Source organism: Pavona decussata, unplaced genomic scaffold, assembly GCF_977016875.1.
Source record: "Pavona decussata unplaced genomic scaffold, jaPavDecu1.1 SCAFFOLD_330, whole genome shotgun sequence".
Lineage (NCBI taxonomy): Eukaryota > Metazoa > Cnidaria > Anthozoa > Scleractinia > Agariciidae > Pavona > Pavona decussata.
The window spans coordinates 696,895-715,037 of record NW_028145718.1 but is presented as its reverse complement, the minus strand read 5'-3'; the positions used below and the strand labels follow the sequence as shown (position 1 = coordinate 715,037).

General features: G+C 38.4%; 2 protein-coding genes and 1 pseudogene across 2 annotated transcripts in view; 2 read left to right on the top strand and 1 right to left on the bottom strand.

Annotated features, from left to right (window-relative positions):
- Positions 1-18,143, top strand: part of LOC146453453 (uncharacterized) — a 315,682-nt pseudogene that overhangs the window by 217,152 nt on the left and 80,387 nt on the right.
- LOC146453460 (uncharacterized) lies at positions 1,789-3,995 on the bottom strand. The gene is made up of 2 exons (XM_085096645.1): positions 3,853-3,995; positions 1,789-2,135 (listed from the first exon to the last, which is right to left on the bottom strand). The coding sequence occupies exons 1-2, from the start codon at positions 3,884-3,886 to the stop codon at positions 1,789-1,791; spliced, it is 381 nt and encodes a 126-aa protein (XP_084952771.1). The 5' UTR covers positions 3,887-3,995.
- The window catches only part of LOC146453459 (uncharacterized), a 14,973-nt gene continuing 6,817 nt past the window's right edge, over positions 9,988-18,143 (top strand). Inside the window, exons 1-9 of the mRNA XM_085096610.1 lie at positions 9,988-10,067; positions 11,183-11,224; positions 11,587-11,799; positions 13,598-13,822; positions 14,806-14,924; positions 15,864-16,291; positions 16,460-16,654; positions 17,211-17,499; positions 17,959-18,094. Of these exons, the coding sequence (XP_084952736.1) occupies positions 10,013-10,067; positions 11,183-11,224; positions 11,587-11,799; positions 13,598-13,822; positions 14,806-14,924; positions 15,864-16,291; positions 16,460-16,654; positions 17,211-17,499; positions 17,959-18,094 (1,702 nt within the window). The 5' untranslated portion in view covers positions 9,988-10,012. The remainder of the gene's footprint in view (positions 10,068-11,182; positions 11,225-11,586; positions 11,800-13,597; positions 13,823-14,805; positions 14,925-15,863; positions 16,292-16,459; positions 16,655-17,210; positions 17,500-17,958; positions 18,095-18,143) is intronic.

Below are 18,143 nucleotides of genomic sequence, written 5' to 3'. Positions count from 1 at the left end.
ATTGATTTGACACACAAAAAATTATAGATATGTCCGGGCCAATGTCCCAGCATATGGCGGACCATGTCTGACCCAAGATAATGCTCTTTCTCTTGGGTCTGTTCTGTCAACGAGTTGGATATGACTGTAAAAGAACATTGCACCCCTTGTTTTCATGGAGATAAGTTTTCTGGAGATATTAAAAGGACTTCCATTTCAACTAGGCTTATAGAAGGTTTCGGAAGCTTACACTATCTCAATATCCTACAGCTTAAAAAAGCATGACGCATGCGCACCCAGGGTGGAGTCCTCAGTTTCGCATGAAAGCACTCATCAACCCACGTCCTCTATACTCGTAACCAGTCCCCTAGTATAAACTATACAATGCAATGGAGACGTTTATACCTAAATGACAAAATGGTACGATTCTGTGTGGTTCTATGTGTGCTGTGGTACACTGCATATCCTCATTGGACTCTGAGAAAGGCTATCTCAGCTTGCAATGCTCCTTTTTCTAAGGCTGATGACATCAAATTATAGGTCTTGGACAGCAAAGACTTCACCGCATCGATGTCAGTAAACGCAATATCCTCAAGCTTTAATCAGTTGTGCATGGTATCCTATCGAAATTGAAGTTATCCTCAAGAAAAGTCGAGTATTTAGTAAAATGTGAACCTGGACATTCGTTACATTTGTTGAATAATTTAAAAATTATAACGCGCAAGTATCTATATTGATATAATCAAATGCGCCATAAAATAAATAAAAATATCTTATAGAGTAGTGAAAAGAAAGTTTACATTAATTAGAAAAATTACTTAAGAAGTAATTATAAAAAAGTACGTATGTGCAATAAAATGTATAAATATTACTTATTAGTTGTGCAAAAGCTAACATGATATTACATGTTAGACCAGCAATGAATTATAACGAGTATATTACTGTACGGCCGCTTAAATTTGAAAGTTTCTTTTCTCGCGCGCCCGATTCTACCGATTAACCTCAGAGATATAATAAATTTCTTACTAACCTCCTCGGAGCAGATCCATAACTACAACACTAGGAACAAAGACCTTATTCGCCTGCCTCTTGCCAAGACTACTAAATTTCAAACATCTTTTAAGTACAATGCCGCCAAATCCTGGAATCACCTTAGTTAATTTCTCACCTTCATGAACTCTTTGAATGACTTTTGCTTTCATTTCTATATTTGATTATTTATTCTTATTATTTTATACAGATCTCCATTTAAACCAAATAAATAAGTAAATAAATAAATAAACCTCGTTTTCTAGGTCCGTGCACTTAGTTACGGATCCTCGTTTTTTCCTGTAATTGATTTGTGGCCCTAGCGCGAAAAAACTCGGTCCGTAACCTACAGTACGGTCCTCGAACTCGGTTAGTACTGGAAGAGGTATGTATAAAACAAAAACCAAAAAACATTTCTTTGAAAACTATTTTATTAAAGCTCTTACCACAAAAAGTTACATTATTCAGTTGCATTGAATAAACTGGAATTACATCATGGTATGTTTTGTATTTCTACTGAACCACTTTTCTGAGAAGTTGAGGGTTGGCAAATTACAATCTCGTACCCAGAGTCTTCAGGCTTTTTGGTCAGCGGGGCAACGCCGGGAAGACTCTGGGGACATCGAAAAAAGTCAATTTTTTTGATTGGCTGTCCCGTAACGGTTTCCATTGTTTTACCGCAGAAATCCTGCGGTAATAAAATTCGATGTCCCCAGAGTCTTCCCGGCGTTGCCCCGCTGACCAAAAAGCCTGAAGACTCTGGGTACGAGATTGGGCAAATTAAAGAATACACGCTACCAGAGCGCATGCTAACAGCATGATGGCGCTGACCATTTGGAATTTCGCTCCATTGCACAGATCAGTGCTGCAGCATTCGCTTTCGCACTTGTAGTCTGTCAATCCATAATTTGTGGCAATTAACTTGCAAAAGTCATCCGCCTTGTCGCACAGTTGTTTCTGCGTGCAGCTTTTGCCGAATCCTTTGAAATCTTTGCCGGCCCTCTTGCCAGTTATGTCGCCCTTGAAACAGCTATCAAATCCAGGGGGACAAGTTGTCTCGTTCCTGTTCTTGTCACATTCGTCCCAACTGTTTGTAGATGAGCAGCTGTAGCACTTGAGGCCATTTCCTGTAAAAACATGACAGAAAGAAATGGCACCTTATTTCAAAGGTATACTAATGGTAATGGTAATTCATTTATGTACTGCATCTTCTATTTATATATATTCAAATGCGGTTTACATCAGCATATGTCCATTAGCGACCTCATCTTACCCAAAGACCACAAAGACACAAAGACCCGACCAGCACACCGGGAACTCCATGCCCTACTCTTTGCGATTATAATTAGTGTCTGTGTTCTTTAACGTCTCACAGGGTTATGAACATTGAAGTGTTGTGAGACGGGTCCTATGGTTTATCGTCCTTATCTGAGAAGACTAGAAAGTCTAACCATTTGAAGATGTCATTACAAAGGCCGTTCTTTCTCCTCAGTCAGTTTAAAGACCCTGAGTGGTGGTTGAACCCTCGACCTCACGGTACGGTAGTCCGATGCTCAATCAACTGAGCTAACTGGTCGGCGGTCAGTAGCTTTCGTTTTAATTGTCACACAGACTCAAAAGGCAAGAACCAACTCCCACAGCATAATCCAGTCAAAGAGGTTGAGTTTCATCTCAACAAAATCATGTCTGAAAATTCTGGAAAACATGTATCTAATTGATTTATCCACAATATTCCTAAACTTGTGGTAAAATCTAACAATAACAAAATTATCTCCGTTCTCCTTAGAAATAAATAACCAGAGCGGATACAAGCTATGAAAGGAAAACGCACATAATATTGTACTTCGGTCGTCTTCCGGTTCTTCGCTTGGACATTTTCTCGAGTGTAAAATTCTCTGTTTTCGCGCTCTGTTGCTCCGTGGTCTTCGCAAAGGTTAATTCCCGTAACGAAAATCAGCCTCAACGGAGTTAATATAACGAATACTTTAATTCATTCACACTAAACCGAAGCTAGAGAAATGTGAAAACTCGGAAGAAGGTTTTAAACTTGTAAGTGAAATTCCAAAATACATGCATGTATGCCCTCGTGTCAGTCTTCATCAATTAATTAACGTAGAACAGTAGAGGCTGGTTTCAGCATGTTTTCTCCCATTTTAGTAATGCCTGAAACTTCTTTCCATCAAGCCACGAGTAACTATCCCTTAACCTTTGGGGTTTAATCCAGTTAGACCAAAAAAAAAACCGTCTCTGGATCTATCTTTCCTTTTTCTCGAAACCAGATTTTCAAGAAATCGAACGCAGGTTTTAAGAGTTCGGATTCAGCGATTTTCCCACTGTTTTAGCTCAAATTTGGTGTGAATGTTGGCAGATCGATAATTTTACACCCAACGATTGTCTTCGAATTTTAATTTTTTGCCTTCATTCAAAACTTACGAGCCATTGAAGAAAGTGACAGTGTTCTTTTTCAAGTTTCAAAGTTTACCTGCGTACAGAAAACAAACCAGTCGACAAGTTCTTAAAATTAATTGGCACTGTGCCCTTGTATAATTGTCGTAGCACGCAAGCAATCTCAGGAGAAAAAAAGAAATCCGCTACAATTTGGTAATTCAACTATTCATCTTTTCATTTTACACAAACATGTTTAATTAATTTTCTTTACTATATATAATATGCTTCCGCATCTATTTGATAGTGCGGCATGTTTTCTGAGACTAACAAAACTACTGAAATTGCACTATTTCACCCTTATAACAGACGCAGCACTGTCTAGTAATGATTATGTTTAGCGACCGATTCCTGTATCTTTCGTTACTGTTTACTGTTTAAAGACAGAAAATTGCTTACCAATGGAAACAGCGCAAAGCACAAAAACGGACATTGCCAAGAGTTTGTTGATCAGGTTTGTCAGATTAACACGGCACTGCTAAACTGGCTGATTCCTGTCTTGTTGGTCGTCGAAAAAACGTTTTTGCGCACATCAAATGTGTGGTCAAAGATTGTCAAAGGCCGCCTTTGATTACCTTTGATTCGAATCAAAGGTGGCAAAGGCCGCATCTGATTCACGGTGGAGTCAAATTTGTTTCGAATCAAAGATATCATATATTTGATCCACCTTTGATGTGCGTCATAGACGGAGTCAAAGTTGTTTGATTTCAATTTGACGCGCGTCAAAGGTATGGTCAAAGTTGTTAATACACTTGAACTCACTTTTGATTCGAGTCAAAGGTATATGCAAAGGCGTCACATATTTGATGCACATCAAAAGTGTTGTCAAAAATGTTATTATATTTGACCTCATCTTTGATACGGATCAAAAAAAGAGCAAATCCATTTTTTCGTGCAGTACACACCCTGATTCGACTGAGACAGAAACATTTAAGCTAAGCATTAATAATTCTTCGACCTATAATATCAGCCAATCACTATTACACATCCATATTTATGCAATATTTCTTTGTATCACCCGAATACCTCAATTTTTGTCCAATCGGGCAATATTGACATTTCACAGAATCTATTGTTAGTAAACAATTTACTATCATTTAAATGGAAAACTCAAAATTCAGTTGGTTGAGGCAGCAAATGTATGTTTAAGTTTCACAATTCGCGCGTCGTGTAACCTGGGATGAAACTCAAAACATATTTAGAGAAATTAAGAGTGGACGTGCTTGTTCCTTATTGTTGTTGTTGATGACGCACGTGCGTTAAATATCAAACAACTAAAAAACAAGGCTTTGATTGGATGGCAGTCCAAGAGACACATTTGGCCGCCGTTTCTTTCCGATTGCACTTCACATCGCTTGATAAAGTTAAACTCACACAAATGAAGTTTCTCACGCAGCGTTGTAAAACAGTTTGCTTTGCCTTTGAATTTTTTACTGATTGTTTTCCTTTTTATAACAATTTATAATTTGTTAATAGACTCTATAGACTTTTAATTGGAGGGGGGAGGGGGAGGAAATCCAACTTGCGCCAAAATAGGTCTAATTTGGAACACCGACTCGTTGTAATATTGGAAAGATGGATCCATGTTTATTTAGTTCAGATTTTGGTTTTCCGGCCTAAATCAAAGAATTTAATTCCTGAAATTTCAACTTTATAGATCCAAAAATAAATACATAACTGTTATTTGTACATGATATATAATTAACTACCATGGTAAAATAGCACTTACTTGGGGCAGATTACAGGAAAATTGCCAACTATTTTACTCAAATATTTCAATTTTAGATCAAGCCCTTTAATTCTTTCACAAAATTGAGTCATGTACGTCAGTTATGCTACAGAAACCAGCAAGATGGAAACAAAAATGAATTGTGCAAAGATGTAGGAACTGAGATTTGGGGCAAGTTAAAAGGAGTAATGATTCTACTGAGTTGTATGCACTATTGAGGACTAAAACAGGACACGGAATAATATGTTACTTTACTAATTGGAGCCACGCAGATCGTGCGATTACTCATTCCAGAAGCTGACTAATAGGAAGCAAGTAATGTTGGAAAAAACATTTTGAGAAATAAAGTAAAACTATGAGCGCATGCTACTGAACAACGCAGATCTGGCCATGATTATATTACTCAAGGACCGTGTGTTATCAAGTGTCACTTAGATTGGTGGCAGTGGGCTTCCTAATCTCATCAGGGATCTCTCTCCAACCTATTTTAAAGCTTTCAAATACTTGAAAAATCTGGTATTGATAGTATGTTTTGTGGTTGATGCAACGAAAAACAGTTTGGTCGACTATCCGGTGCTGACGCCAGTTTTGTCTTTGAACTGAGCCAGTGACTGATAACCAGATAAATCAACTCAGTTTATCACTAAAAGATACCTCGGAAATTACTAATTAAAAAAAAATATGAAGTTCCTAATGAAATATACTAAACTACCACTTTCCATTTAGCGTGCAGTTGTATTGGCTTTTATGTTGAAAATAACTGTGGGTTTGATTGAGCACGTAGCGGTACTATACTTCAGGTAAAAGTTATAATAATCGGTTTCTATCAAAAACGTATCACAGAGAAGTTGGCCACATCAGCTAACTGTCCGCATAGTTGACAAAGATAACAGACAAGAAAAAAAAAAGTATTTATAACGCAGTTGGCACGTGAACACGTTCTACTGTTATTTCTGCATGCATATATAAATGTTTAAGCAAACTGAGTGGGTTTGCCTTGGATGACAACCTGTCAAAGCGACTTACTTCGTGCATTATTCATATGTAGTCTCCAAAGTGTTAGCAATTACGTGCCGAAAACGATTTCCTTAAAATCGATTGACATTCCCACCGGATGGTAATCCTATAATACTGAACAACTTTTAATGTCTGCCTTGTGTCTTATTTATGTTTGCAGAGTGGATGAAACTGTCGTGCAGTTCTGCAGCTAGATGGGGCGGATACACGAATATTCAATGGCAGGGCTCTAAATGTTACCTTTCACGCAGTAGGCATCGAGAAAATGTCGCCTTTTACGGTGTATAAGTACGTTATTTGAAATCCATTTCTGTAAGCCTTGTATACCGATCTTTTTTACATTTGACCGTAAGATTGAAATTTCTGTCGAAGAAATCTTTGAAATATTGTTCTCTTGCGACAGGTGATAAGTATTGTGTAAATATCGTCAATGCCAAAGTCAACAATATGATATAAACGAGTTTATCATAGGTTACGCAACTTCAGGGTGTTACCTGATGTTTTTATACAAGTAGTTCATTATCAAGGGTGCGCCAGTGTATATACCTGTGAAGTTATTCATTGATCTTCATTCGCGCCCTTAGTACTTCTCTCCGCCATCAAAATTGAATACAAAGCCTGAAAGACATTCCACTAAATGATAAAAGTAAATTTATTATTTTCCTTTGCTGTGTAAGTACAATATCATCCACGGACCGTGTATGGTCGAGTTTTAATAGGCCTTATCACGGTTTTCGACGCCATTTTGACGAGTAGGCAAACACGTCTGAAATAACAGTGTTTGTATGGAAATCCGATGTCAAATAACTTTCATAAAACATCGCTTCTAAAAAATTCATGAATTGGAAACTTTTAGCACAAGTAAAAGGATTTTAAGAAAAAATTTAGAGGGATGTAGCTGTGCCAGAAAGCGTCCAGTCGTGTTTTGAACTTTCCATACATTTGTCTGTATTTTTTTCCCGCGAACTATTTTTAGTAGCAGTTCGCTATACAGACAAATGTATGGAAAATTCAAAACACGACTGGACGTTTTCTGGCACAGCTTCATCCCTCCAGTTTCTTTTCTTAAAATCCTTTTACTATTGCTAAAAGTTCCAATTCATGAATTTTTTAGATGCCATGTTTTTTGAAAATTATTTGACATCGGATTTCCATACAAACACTGTTATTTCAGACGTGTCTGCCTACTCGTCAAAATGGCGTCGAAAACCGTGATAAGGCCTATTAGACTGAATGCTTTTTATCCTTATGCCTGATCCTTATCATGAGTAGATCTCTAACCTATGGGTACCTTTGCTTTTAAGCAGTCGATCATGATACAGTTTATAACACGCAAGACGAAAAGTTATTCAGTAAACAGAATCCAAACGAATAAGCTTTAGCTACAAGCTATTGTCGAGATCTATCGACGCCGTAGCTAAGGATAATTTATTTGGATTCTGTTTACGTAAACTTTCATTCCAGTATGAACACAACCGGATCAGGGAACAATATATGTCTTCACTAGTGTATGTCACGTTTTGTAATGACCTTCAGAAGTGTATTATATTCGCCTGAAGTATTCGTGAATTCCATCCGTACAAAAAAGTCAAACCCCTACTGATCCTTTTCCTTGGTATTGTATTGATTCCTTCTCCTTTCTACCAACGTATACTAACTCAAGAATAAAATAGTTAGCACATTTTAATGTAAAACAACAAACTGACAAGGAAGAAGTTAGACTCGAAAACGCGTGAAAACTATAACTGTTAATTTCAGGGAGATTTCAAAGTTGCTAGAGCTAAGCACGCGTACGCCTACTCGGATTAGCGACGAATATGAACAACATCCTCTCTTGATATGAGTTAACACACGTTTGACCGTTAATGTTCGAATGTTTTTTTTTTTTTTTGTCATACATATTTGTTGCTGGGAATTTCACCTGGTCCAGGACGCCCTTGTTTTGGATAGGAGAAGAATAAGAAGAAGAAGACGAAGAAGATGAAGAAGAAGAAGATACTTTATTTGAATACATCGCAGCCTGCGTATTTACAAGTACTTATATAACACATCTCTAATGTATCAACATTAAATTCACAAATTATAAGAAATGGAATTGCGAATAAATGAATGATATTAAAAATATAAATATCAGCTAAACCTTAAAACGTGTATCTTAGTAATTACCATAAAAACGTGATAAAACTACTCACATTCATTGGCATGGATTGCTGAAGATATAAAAAAGCTATTTCTAAAACTGTTTGTTTTACAGCGTGGTACAATAAACTAGCTTTTAGGCGCTTCCGATACAAGATGTTCAAGCTTATGGTCTCTCCCGGGAGGGTACTCCCGAAAATTTTCGATAGAGGTGTGCCGCGAAGGTTCTCGAACCCTGACCCTATTTAAGGGTAAAGGAAGGGAAGACGGATACCCTTTTTAAGGACCGAACCCGAAAAATGACACCCTATTCAAGGAACCCAAACAACGGCTAATGTGCACGGATAAACACAAATCTCTATAAAGATCGCTTTTCTAATACTTCAGCGGACACTTCAGTTTTAAAAAGCCATTTCTTTTTCGTAAAACCGGTGGCGCTTACAAGCTTCAATTTAACTGATACAATTTAGGTACCCTATCTAAGGACTAATCCAGGAACGCGTTGATAAATGAGGACAAAATGAAACCCTATTTAACGAATGAGTAGCTCAAAAACCATATCCTATCTCGCTGCACGTACCTATTTAGCCCATATATGGGAGTACCCCCCCCCCCCCCCCCCGGGTGGTCTCTGTCGTTGATAGGATCCTGGGATGTGCCGGGACCAAGGGTTCTTCTGAGGCAGTGCATGTAGAAAGCGTTCCTAAAGGTGGTGTTCCTGGCAGCTGTAGAGAGACCAGAATAGATTATATATTTGTTTGAATATGAATATCAGTACCTTTTTCTACCACTCCGTTATTTGTGAGCTTCTGTACACAAACCAACAAACGCAAAAGATCCATTTTTCACCACCGAAGATCTTTTTCAGCGCAGCTACATAGTCAAAACAATTTTAATATCATACTCGAACATTTGTGCTACACAGTCAAATACCCATCGAGCCATTGTGATCTTAGTCTCCCTCGCAGCCGTTCTGTGTCTCGTCACGCAACGCTCCTCCTTTGTGGAGAGGAGCGTTGTGTGACGAGACGCAGACAGAACGGGGTCATACGCGTATACCTACAGCATTTTCGTTGTGCGGTTCCTTGCTTATAGTTTGCTTTTATGTTTTGGACCGTAGATCTTTTTAGATCCGATATGCTGTACTTTTTAACATGGTTTGGCCATGTACCTGTGAAGGAAAGTTTTGCTTTTCTCATTTAACTTATTGCGACAGCGGCATGATATTTCAGTTCAATTGTTCATTGTTCGTAGTCACGCGCTATGACGTGGACGGATGTCTGAATTTGGGCCCATCCGAAATCGGCTACCACGTGCATTTGGTAGAACACTCGACTCGCGTTGGTGTTCTACTTTTTGCTGTGCTACACCGTGCTGACGAGAGCCAACCAGCTCAAAACAGCTGTCCACGGTTGCCGCATTCTGTTGATTCTCGGTTTGGTCTCTATCATGCCGCTGTCGTGTTAAGTTTTCTACGCAGTCCAGCCTTGCAGAAATTTGAGTCATTTATATTTTTGGCTGATTAGATCTTTTACAGATCCTGCGTATACCTACAGCATTTTCGTTGTGCGGTTCCTTGCTTATAGTTTGCTCATACGCGTAGTTGGGCTGCCTGTGTCTTCATTTTCCAAGCGCTGGGGATTGGGTACTAGGCGGTGGTTTTCAAAAGTAAACATGGCGGCTTCGGGGAAGAAATCTTGGAAAACAAGTGTGTTTTGGACGAAGGATTGTATCCTTTTAAGAGGTCTTACCAGTCTAGGTGTGGCATTTTATTTTGATAATATTACGCTGATAAAAGTACTCAGTATTTGACTCGAAGAAATCGCCTATTTGGTTGTAAAATAGTTAATGATGAAATGAGCAAAACCTGACAGGCTTTGTCAATTGTCAGTTGAGTTGTGGCTCGATCAGGAATCTTATCTGGTTGATCATTAGTTTCCTTTGTTGTTGGGTAGTAGAATTTTTTCTAAGACAGTTCTTATTATTTACTTCCGGCCGGCGCTTTTCACTGTAGCCGACTACCACTGAAGTTTTCTTTTTCGATCAGCCATTTGTACCATGATTCGTAATGATTTATTTATTGAAATCTTGATCCCTTGTAGCCTGCGAGAGCAGACGTATTTTCTGGAGGCCGTAAAAGCCGTCTGCGCTCGAAAGCTAAATCCCTAAATACGATATATGTGAACTGGAGTGTTTTGAGAATTATTAAATATACGTTACATAGATCTGGCATTTTTTTGTGGAGTCTCCAGTTTCTACATGCTTCGATTCTTCTTTTAATTTCCCCACTATCCAGAGCTGCCCACTATCACACTTGGGACTGATTTTGAATAAGCAGGGACCAATATGGTAAAATTACTTTCACCTAATTACTTGCAGCTTGTAAAAATAGTTGACAAACAGCATTAAATGACCAAGTAATGGTCGCTGTACATGTCCCTGATCTAACAAAAACCCTGAGAGTGGTTCCAGGTTTATTCTTTTTTGCCATACTGTTTTAGTTCATGATAGAAATGTGATGAACATTATGTTACTTTTAAGGCTGGTGAATAAAAAATATAATGATAGATGTATTTTTTTAAAGTCAATGGAAAATGAATATCCACCAGTTCACTCAACAGAAGTTGACCCTATTGATTACTAGTTCAGATGCTCTAGAACTGAGCTACAGGTGACTCCTGTGAGCTGAGGCATAACAGTCATGAATGCCTCAACACGTATGGCAAATTTTGTTAAGATAAAAGGTGTGCCATGCCATAGTATTTCATGACCTCTAGTAGAACTTTGCATCACTTTATATCATGTGTTTTATAAACCTTAACATGTTTGCTTCTGATGAAATAGCTGATGAACAAGATGAGAAGATTGTGAAACTGCACATGCCAGGTCAGATATGTTGTTTACAGTTGTATACATTTGTAACTTCTGAATGATTTCTCCTAGAACTATCGTCCTACAAGGGGAGTGGGAAGAATTAAGCCACTTCACGGCATCATACCAATCTTTATGACTTCAATACAAGTTTTTTACTTGTACATGTATTAGTAAGCAAGTAGTAAATAATTTTATTTAAAGTGGAACTCCACTTAGCTTTCCTTTGCAGGAAGCCCACTATAAAAATAATATAAAAGTAAAGTAAAATACTAACTAAATTAAAATGAACGACACGAAATGGGCTAAAATCTAAAATACTTCTCAGATACAATACAAGATACAGATACAATAATTGTTTTTCTCTGTAATCATAGGTGTGATACTTGAACCCCACTCTAATGTTAAGGCACCCATGGTAAGGAAACCAGTTCACATGATTAAACCAAGAGTTGTCACTCTTAAAAAATCTCTGCATGATTCACTGGAAAGGAGACAGCAGGGTTCAAAGGTCAGCAGTTCTGGTGCAAATTTTACAAAGAACAACACTGGCTCCATCCCATCCACCCAGTATGAAAGAAACTTAATTGGTAAGTCTAATGTAACTGTACTCTGCTACCGTCAAGTGAAACCTGAATCTATTAGCTCCTTGATACATTAATTTACTAGTTATTAACAGACTGTCTTCACAGAACTCCTGTTGTCTAGAAGAACTTTTTTGTTGACTTCATTCAGAAAAGCAGAAGCTTCTGCTCTCTCTATAGTAAACCTGCACAATGTACATTATAATGTTTTATACAGTATGTATATTTTCTTCAGCTTCAAGTCTAGCACAGCTGAAAGTCCAGAATTAATTATAAAATTATTTTCAAAAGAACTCATGGCTTTTAAATTATGCCAAGCCATTAAACAGCACGGTAGTTAATGACAGTGCATACACTCCAATTTTTAGCACCCCAAAGAAACTTTGCATGGGTGCCTGATGCTTGGTTTGGACAGCTTCAATGTAAATGTAACAGGCAACACCCTCAGCTTCTTTAGTATGTAGTTTCTGAGAGCTAGCTCATTCCAAGGGGTATTACGGAATTTTTCCTCCTTGATGTTGTTGGCACACCACATTGCTCACCTCAGCAACCCCCTCTAAAGTGCTACTATGGCGAAATTCTTGTCTTTCTAATTTGAGCCATTTTAAAACATAAACAAGTAGTCTGTACGTGAAGAAGAATGCTATATACTATTTTCAAATATCTCTTTTTGTTTCAGAGATATTCAAGTTTTTAATATATGCAAATTTAGCCAAGTGATGATGTCACAAACTCAACCAAATTTTGGTCAAATATTATGAAAAAAGAAATCTCACCCAATTTGTATCAGAAATGCTTGATTCTTGGCAGTGACATTGTTCTAGGTGCGCTCCTTAATATGAGCTTATCAGTTTTGTTACCATGACAACATACTGGGTTCCAGTCCTCCCTGATACTTAAGGCTTTGCTGGCCACCTTTGGCATTCTATTTTGATATTTGCCAATGTCTGCATGACCCAGCAAGCGTATAAATATGTTAGGTCGAGTTTGTGGCCTTGTTAAATGTTTTTCAAGCTGAAAATCACTAAAATATTGAAATCAGGTTGGAGGGGACTGGAAAAGAGTGAGTTGCCATGGGAACCGAATTTTTATAGCCATAGGTGTATTGCCTTTAGAACTATTAGCCTGCCAGGTTTCAATGGTCTCTGCTGTAAATTGACTGAGATAGCTCTATTTATATACTTGATGTTATATTGAGTTGAGAATATGACATCATCAGTCCTCTCATTTACATATTTTACACATTTTTCAAATGTGAATATCTCCGGAACCAATGCAGATATTTAGAAACGGTAAACAGAGTTTTTAATCTTTCCTAGAATTCTATGTGATGAACCTTAAAATTTAAGAGGTAAAAATTTGATCATAGTAGCACTTTAAAGACTAGTAATTTACAAATCAAAATGTTATGGCAAGGGGAAAAACTTTATCCTTCATGTAAGCATTCAGCCAGAAGCCAGAGGGGCATCTGGAGTTCATCCCAATACATGAAGTGTCAGATGTGGCTGACCTGTGAAATATGTGACTTGCAAATTTGAATAAGCCAGTGGTTTGGGGCAGGGGAACTTTTCTGTCTATCTTCTAAACCACTGGCTGTTGAGATCAGATCCATTGAAGGCATTTGATGAGCATGTGAAAAGAAAACACACAGTGAGCATATTTTGTTTAATGAAAAGTAATAATTTATACTGAGTCAGGTAACTATTTTTTAGGTTATCTATTAATTAAATTTAATAAAAAAATATTATTACGTAATTAAATTACCTTAATTTTGTGTTCTGTTAACATGTCAATTTCCAAACAGGTCAGAGTCGTACAAAAGAACAAGAGAAAAGCAAACAACAGCTGAGTTTGAAGGAGCTCAACCCTCAAGACAAGAAACGGGTAGCTAATTTAGTTAAAGAACTTGCCAAAGTTGGAGAGGAACGAGTTCATGCTGAAGAGAAGCTGCAAGCAGAGAGGGCAGCATTTGAAGAAAGGCTTGTAATCCTACAGGAAGAGTATGATGCAGTCATCAAAGAAAAGCAATGTATCAAACTCTGCCAATTATAATTTATTAAGTATTTGTACATTACCACCAGTTATGTGGTATCTTTATTTAGAACCGGTCTCACCTGTCTGTGACCCTTTGAGTTTGTTGCCATGGTTACCGGAGTGCAAGATTCAATTGGTTGCCATTACAGTCAACTCTTGCCTTGCGGACATCTCACTTTTATGGACATCCTGATAATACGGACAGCAGTTAAATCTTCGGCAAAAGTAAATTACAGACGTTTGACTGAAATACATTCTTGCTATCACAAACTTTTGTTATTTTAAAAGGACACTAACTTCACAGTCCCGAGGATGTCCACAATAAAAGAAGTTGACTGTACTTGGTGACTACTGTAACTAGAAGCTTAAGAGCACCCAATCACAGTCGAAAATAGTTTTATACTGTTGCCAGTGATTACAATGTTTTGCAATGAAAGTAATGTATTGAGTTTTTCTTCTTGTTGTATGAATTAATTTTGCTAAATATTCCAATAGGGTTTATGGGTAAGGTAATGCTAATGGTTTGGCTAGAAGGCGTGTATATACAGGTGTATACATGTAGTCTGATATAACTAACAAGGGGTAAAGTCTGAAGGATTGCATAAGTTACTGTATTACTTGGTTTAAAACTGTTTACAGTCAAATTTAGGAGTGGGGTGGTACATCCCTGACCCCACTCCTAAAAGATCCTTGAAATGGTAGACATTTTTGTGAATTACGATAAGATATGTCAAGATGGATCCATCTTACGTTAGTATGTGAATACTTTACAGTGTATGGAAAACAGTTGTTTATTTTTCATTTGGTATACAGTTCTTGGGTCTTTCCAACCTCAGGATTTTGCTTTTGCTTTCCATGATGGATTTCGAGAGAAAAAAAGACTTGTTCTGTGTAGGTTTCCTCTAGCATATCACATAATATTTTTTCAGCTTATTCTTTTGCATTTTGTGGTTTGAATGTCCTTAACACACTCTCAAGATTTGCAAAAGAGGTTTCTAGAATTACAGGCCCTTCTAGGGAGGTATCAGGCAAATGGGAAAACTCCACCACGGAAACCTGTCAAAAGTGTTACTAATGAAGAAAAGGAAAATCATCAGGTTTGTGAATTCTTCCTTGCTTTACTTGAGCCATGTTGTAACGTGATTCTGTCATTACTTCATGTATTACAGTGCAACGAACTCAACCGGGGCCACTGAAAAAACCGACACTGGCCCCGGTTGAGTTCGTTGCACTATAAACTTTTGCCCTTGAGGATAAACCCTAAGTGTGATATTCACCTGGGCCCAGTTGTTCAAAACACGATTTAGACTTTCTCAAAGTCGCTTGCTCGCTTCTCATTGACTGGACAAGCTCAACTTGTAAGCAAGTCTAAACACGATTAAGCTTAAACCCAGGCTTAGTGTGAACTTTGATTCCAGTTAATTGCTAATTGATAAGGCTTTCTCAAAAATATTTGTTTCTGGCTTTCAGTTTCAACTTTGACTTTTCTTTAACTTTAGCTTAAAATTAGCTTTTAGAAACATTTCCTCGGTTAACTTTTAATCGTGGATTGGCGCTAATCGGCTTTCGAATAACCGACCGGGCCCTGAAAGTTATCCTGAGTAGCCAGGCGAGACACAACAGAACGCCTTGCCCGATTTCGTTTTCGTGAATCACCGCAAACGGTCGTCATGCACGCCCAACGAGTGGAAAATTTGTCTCAGTCAGAATAACCATCCAGATTAGCCTGTGCACAGGCTCCCAAGTGGGGTATAGGGAAAAAAAATTTCGGCGAGCGAAGCGCGGTATGTACTCTTGGGAGCCTGTTCACAGGCTTCGTCCAAGATCTGGGTAGTGGTTACTTCATTAGTACGGAATTTCTGCAGTCGCTACCCAGACGATGCTTTAGCGAGGAGACCAGTCGCGGCACCGTAAAACGGCGTTTGTTTCCACCTGAAAGATAAAGGGTGGATTATTTCTACGTATTTTGACTGAAAGTGATTGTAAATCGACGGAAACAGCTTGCAAATATTTGTATGCCTGACTGGTTATTGCAGGTATCAGGTGTATTTTCGTCTTCTCCAAGCAAGCTGGTTTCACCCTGGAAACCTGTACTAACAGAGACTCCAGGAAACGCGAGACCAGATAGCATTGGTTCAGCTGCAGGCACTGTAAGTGAGAAGCTCAATAAACAGGCACAGACACATGCGAGAAAAGCTTCATTAGAACCTTTAAACAACAGTGGACGTCTTAGAAAGACAAACACAAAAACTCCACCACTTCACGACAGTTCGGTTTCGTCAAGTCATGCAAGAGAGCCTGTTCTTGGTAAAATGAACTTATCTGAAGACAGACGGGTAGTGGCAGGGACTAGCACTGGACCCAGTCTCCCCGTGACCACACCAAGTAAGGCTGAGGACTTTCCCCAAAGCTCAAGTCTGAGAGAAGGAATTCCTTCCAATTCCACGAATTCACGGGAAGCAAGGTTAGATAAAAAGTTGCATCATGATTAGTTCATATTCATCCCCTTCTGTCACTGCACTAAAAAGTTATGTCCACCCCTTCAAACAAAAAACGATAATATTTCTCACACTAGTTGTAAAATGTCGTTGCCAGTTTTCATTCGATTGTCAAATCTTTTCCTTTTCATCAGCGTAAATGCAACTTCAGAGGTGACTGCTCATCTTCATGCTCCCTCGGTTACCAACTCACAGCCAGCAGTGCACCCTGGACCTGCAATGATGTCCCAGTATCCACCGCAAGCAAAACCTGTGTTTTCTGTGTTTGGTGATGGTATCTCTGAACCAAAGGCAGACAGCACATTTCCTCCAAGAAAAAATGAAGATAGGTATTAAAATATGTTAATTTGTAACAATAGCAAGACACATGTACGTTGATTAAGCCCAATGAGTTTATACAGCAGCTTATATTTCAACAAGGACAACTTCGCTATGATACCCTATTCACTACTTTTATTAGCTTTTTGTTGCTGACTGAGAGTGATGCTCTCTTCAATTGTAATCTGTAAGCCGGATAATTAATGCTTTACTTTGTACGTGTACACATTGGAGTTAAACAGGTCTTTAATTATGCTCAAATGAAATTTTATTTAATTAAAGCTATCTTACGTCTTTTGTTTAAGCCTCAGTTTAAATATTGCAGAAATCCTCCAGTTGGTATGGTGGAAATAGACGAAAACATTTCTTAATTCTTGATTCATAATTTTATGAGACTCAATTCGATTGTAATTCGATTAGAATTCAGCTGCAATCAGATCTGGCTAACCGAGAATGCCAGTTACTCTGCGGCTATTCTAGACTGGGACTGGAAAAGAAGAGCTCTCGAGGATTGTTAAGGTTATAACAATTTAATCATTCTGTTCTTCTTCTATGCTTATTTGTCAGATCTTTCTCTGAAGTATCTGGAATATCTGGTAACTTCTCAGCTGAGCTGGACGCTGTGTATCGGCTGTATTGCCGGGAATACGAACTGCAATTACAGCTGCAACAACAGCAGATTGAACTTCAGAAACAACAATTGCAGCTTCAACAACAACTTCAGCAGGTTGAGACGCTACAACAACAACAACAACAACAACAACAACAACATCAGCAGCAGCAACAGCAACAGCTGCAGCAGCAACAACAACAACAAACAGGGCAGTCTTCTGACTTCGTCGTATCTCCTAAACAGGTGATAAAACTTCTAGAAGTACTTGGCCATTTTGAACGGAATTAATTTGGTTTCCTAAGTGGCTTTCACAAAAGTTGTTATCAGAGTCTTTATTTTCAACTTCTCTTTGAGGCAAAAGTCTTGAAATCAGAACGAATATTTAGTTTTATTAACGGAGTTGTTAAAGGAATTTGGCCATCGTAGCTGACGTTTCGAGGGCTAGCTCTTCAGAGTCGCTCTGACAAAAGGTTAGTACTCGAAACGTCACCTCTCGAATCGCTTTACGGTAGCCAAATTATCTTATCAACTCTGTTGATAAAACCAACCATTCGTTTCTACTCTCCTATAGATGTAGCGCCACAGTTTCTTTGAAAACTAACTCCCTTATCTTTAAGTCAGACTGAGCCAGCGTTTTCTTGTGTTTTTGATTGACCTCTTAACTTTCATGTTGAACTAATCTATTTCCTTGTTTGGTTACAGGGCGTCACCAGGGCTTCTAACAAACAGAACCTCAAAACTGTCGTGGAAGAGACGCCTTCTCCATCACTAGTTCCCAGGCCTTCCTCACAGCCACGCCACGTGTCTCCTACCCGGTCTCTTATCCCCACTCCAGAAGGTACTAAGTCCAAATGAAGTCACGTGTCTTTTACAACTTGCAGTTTGTA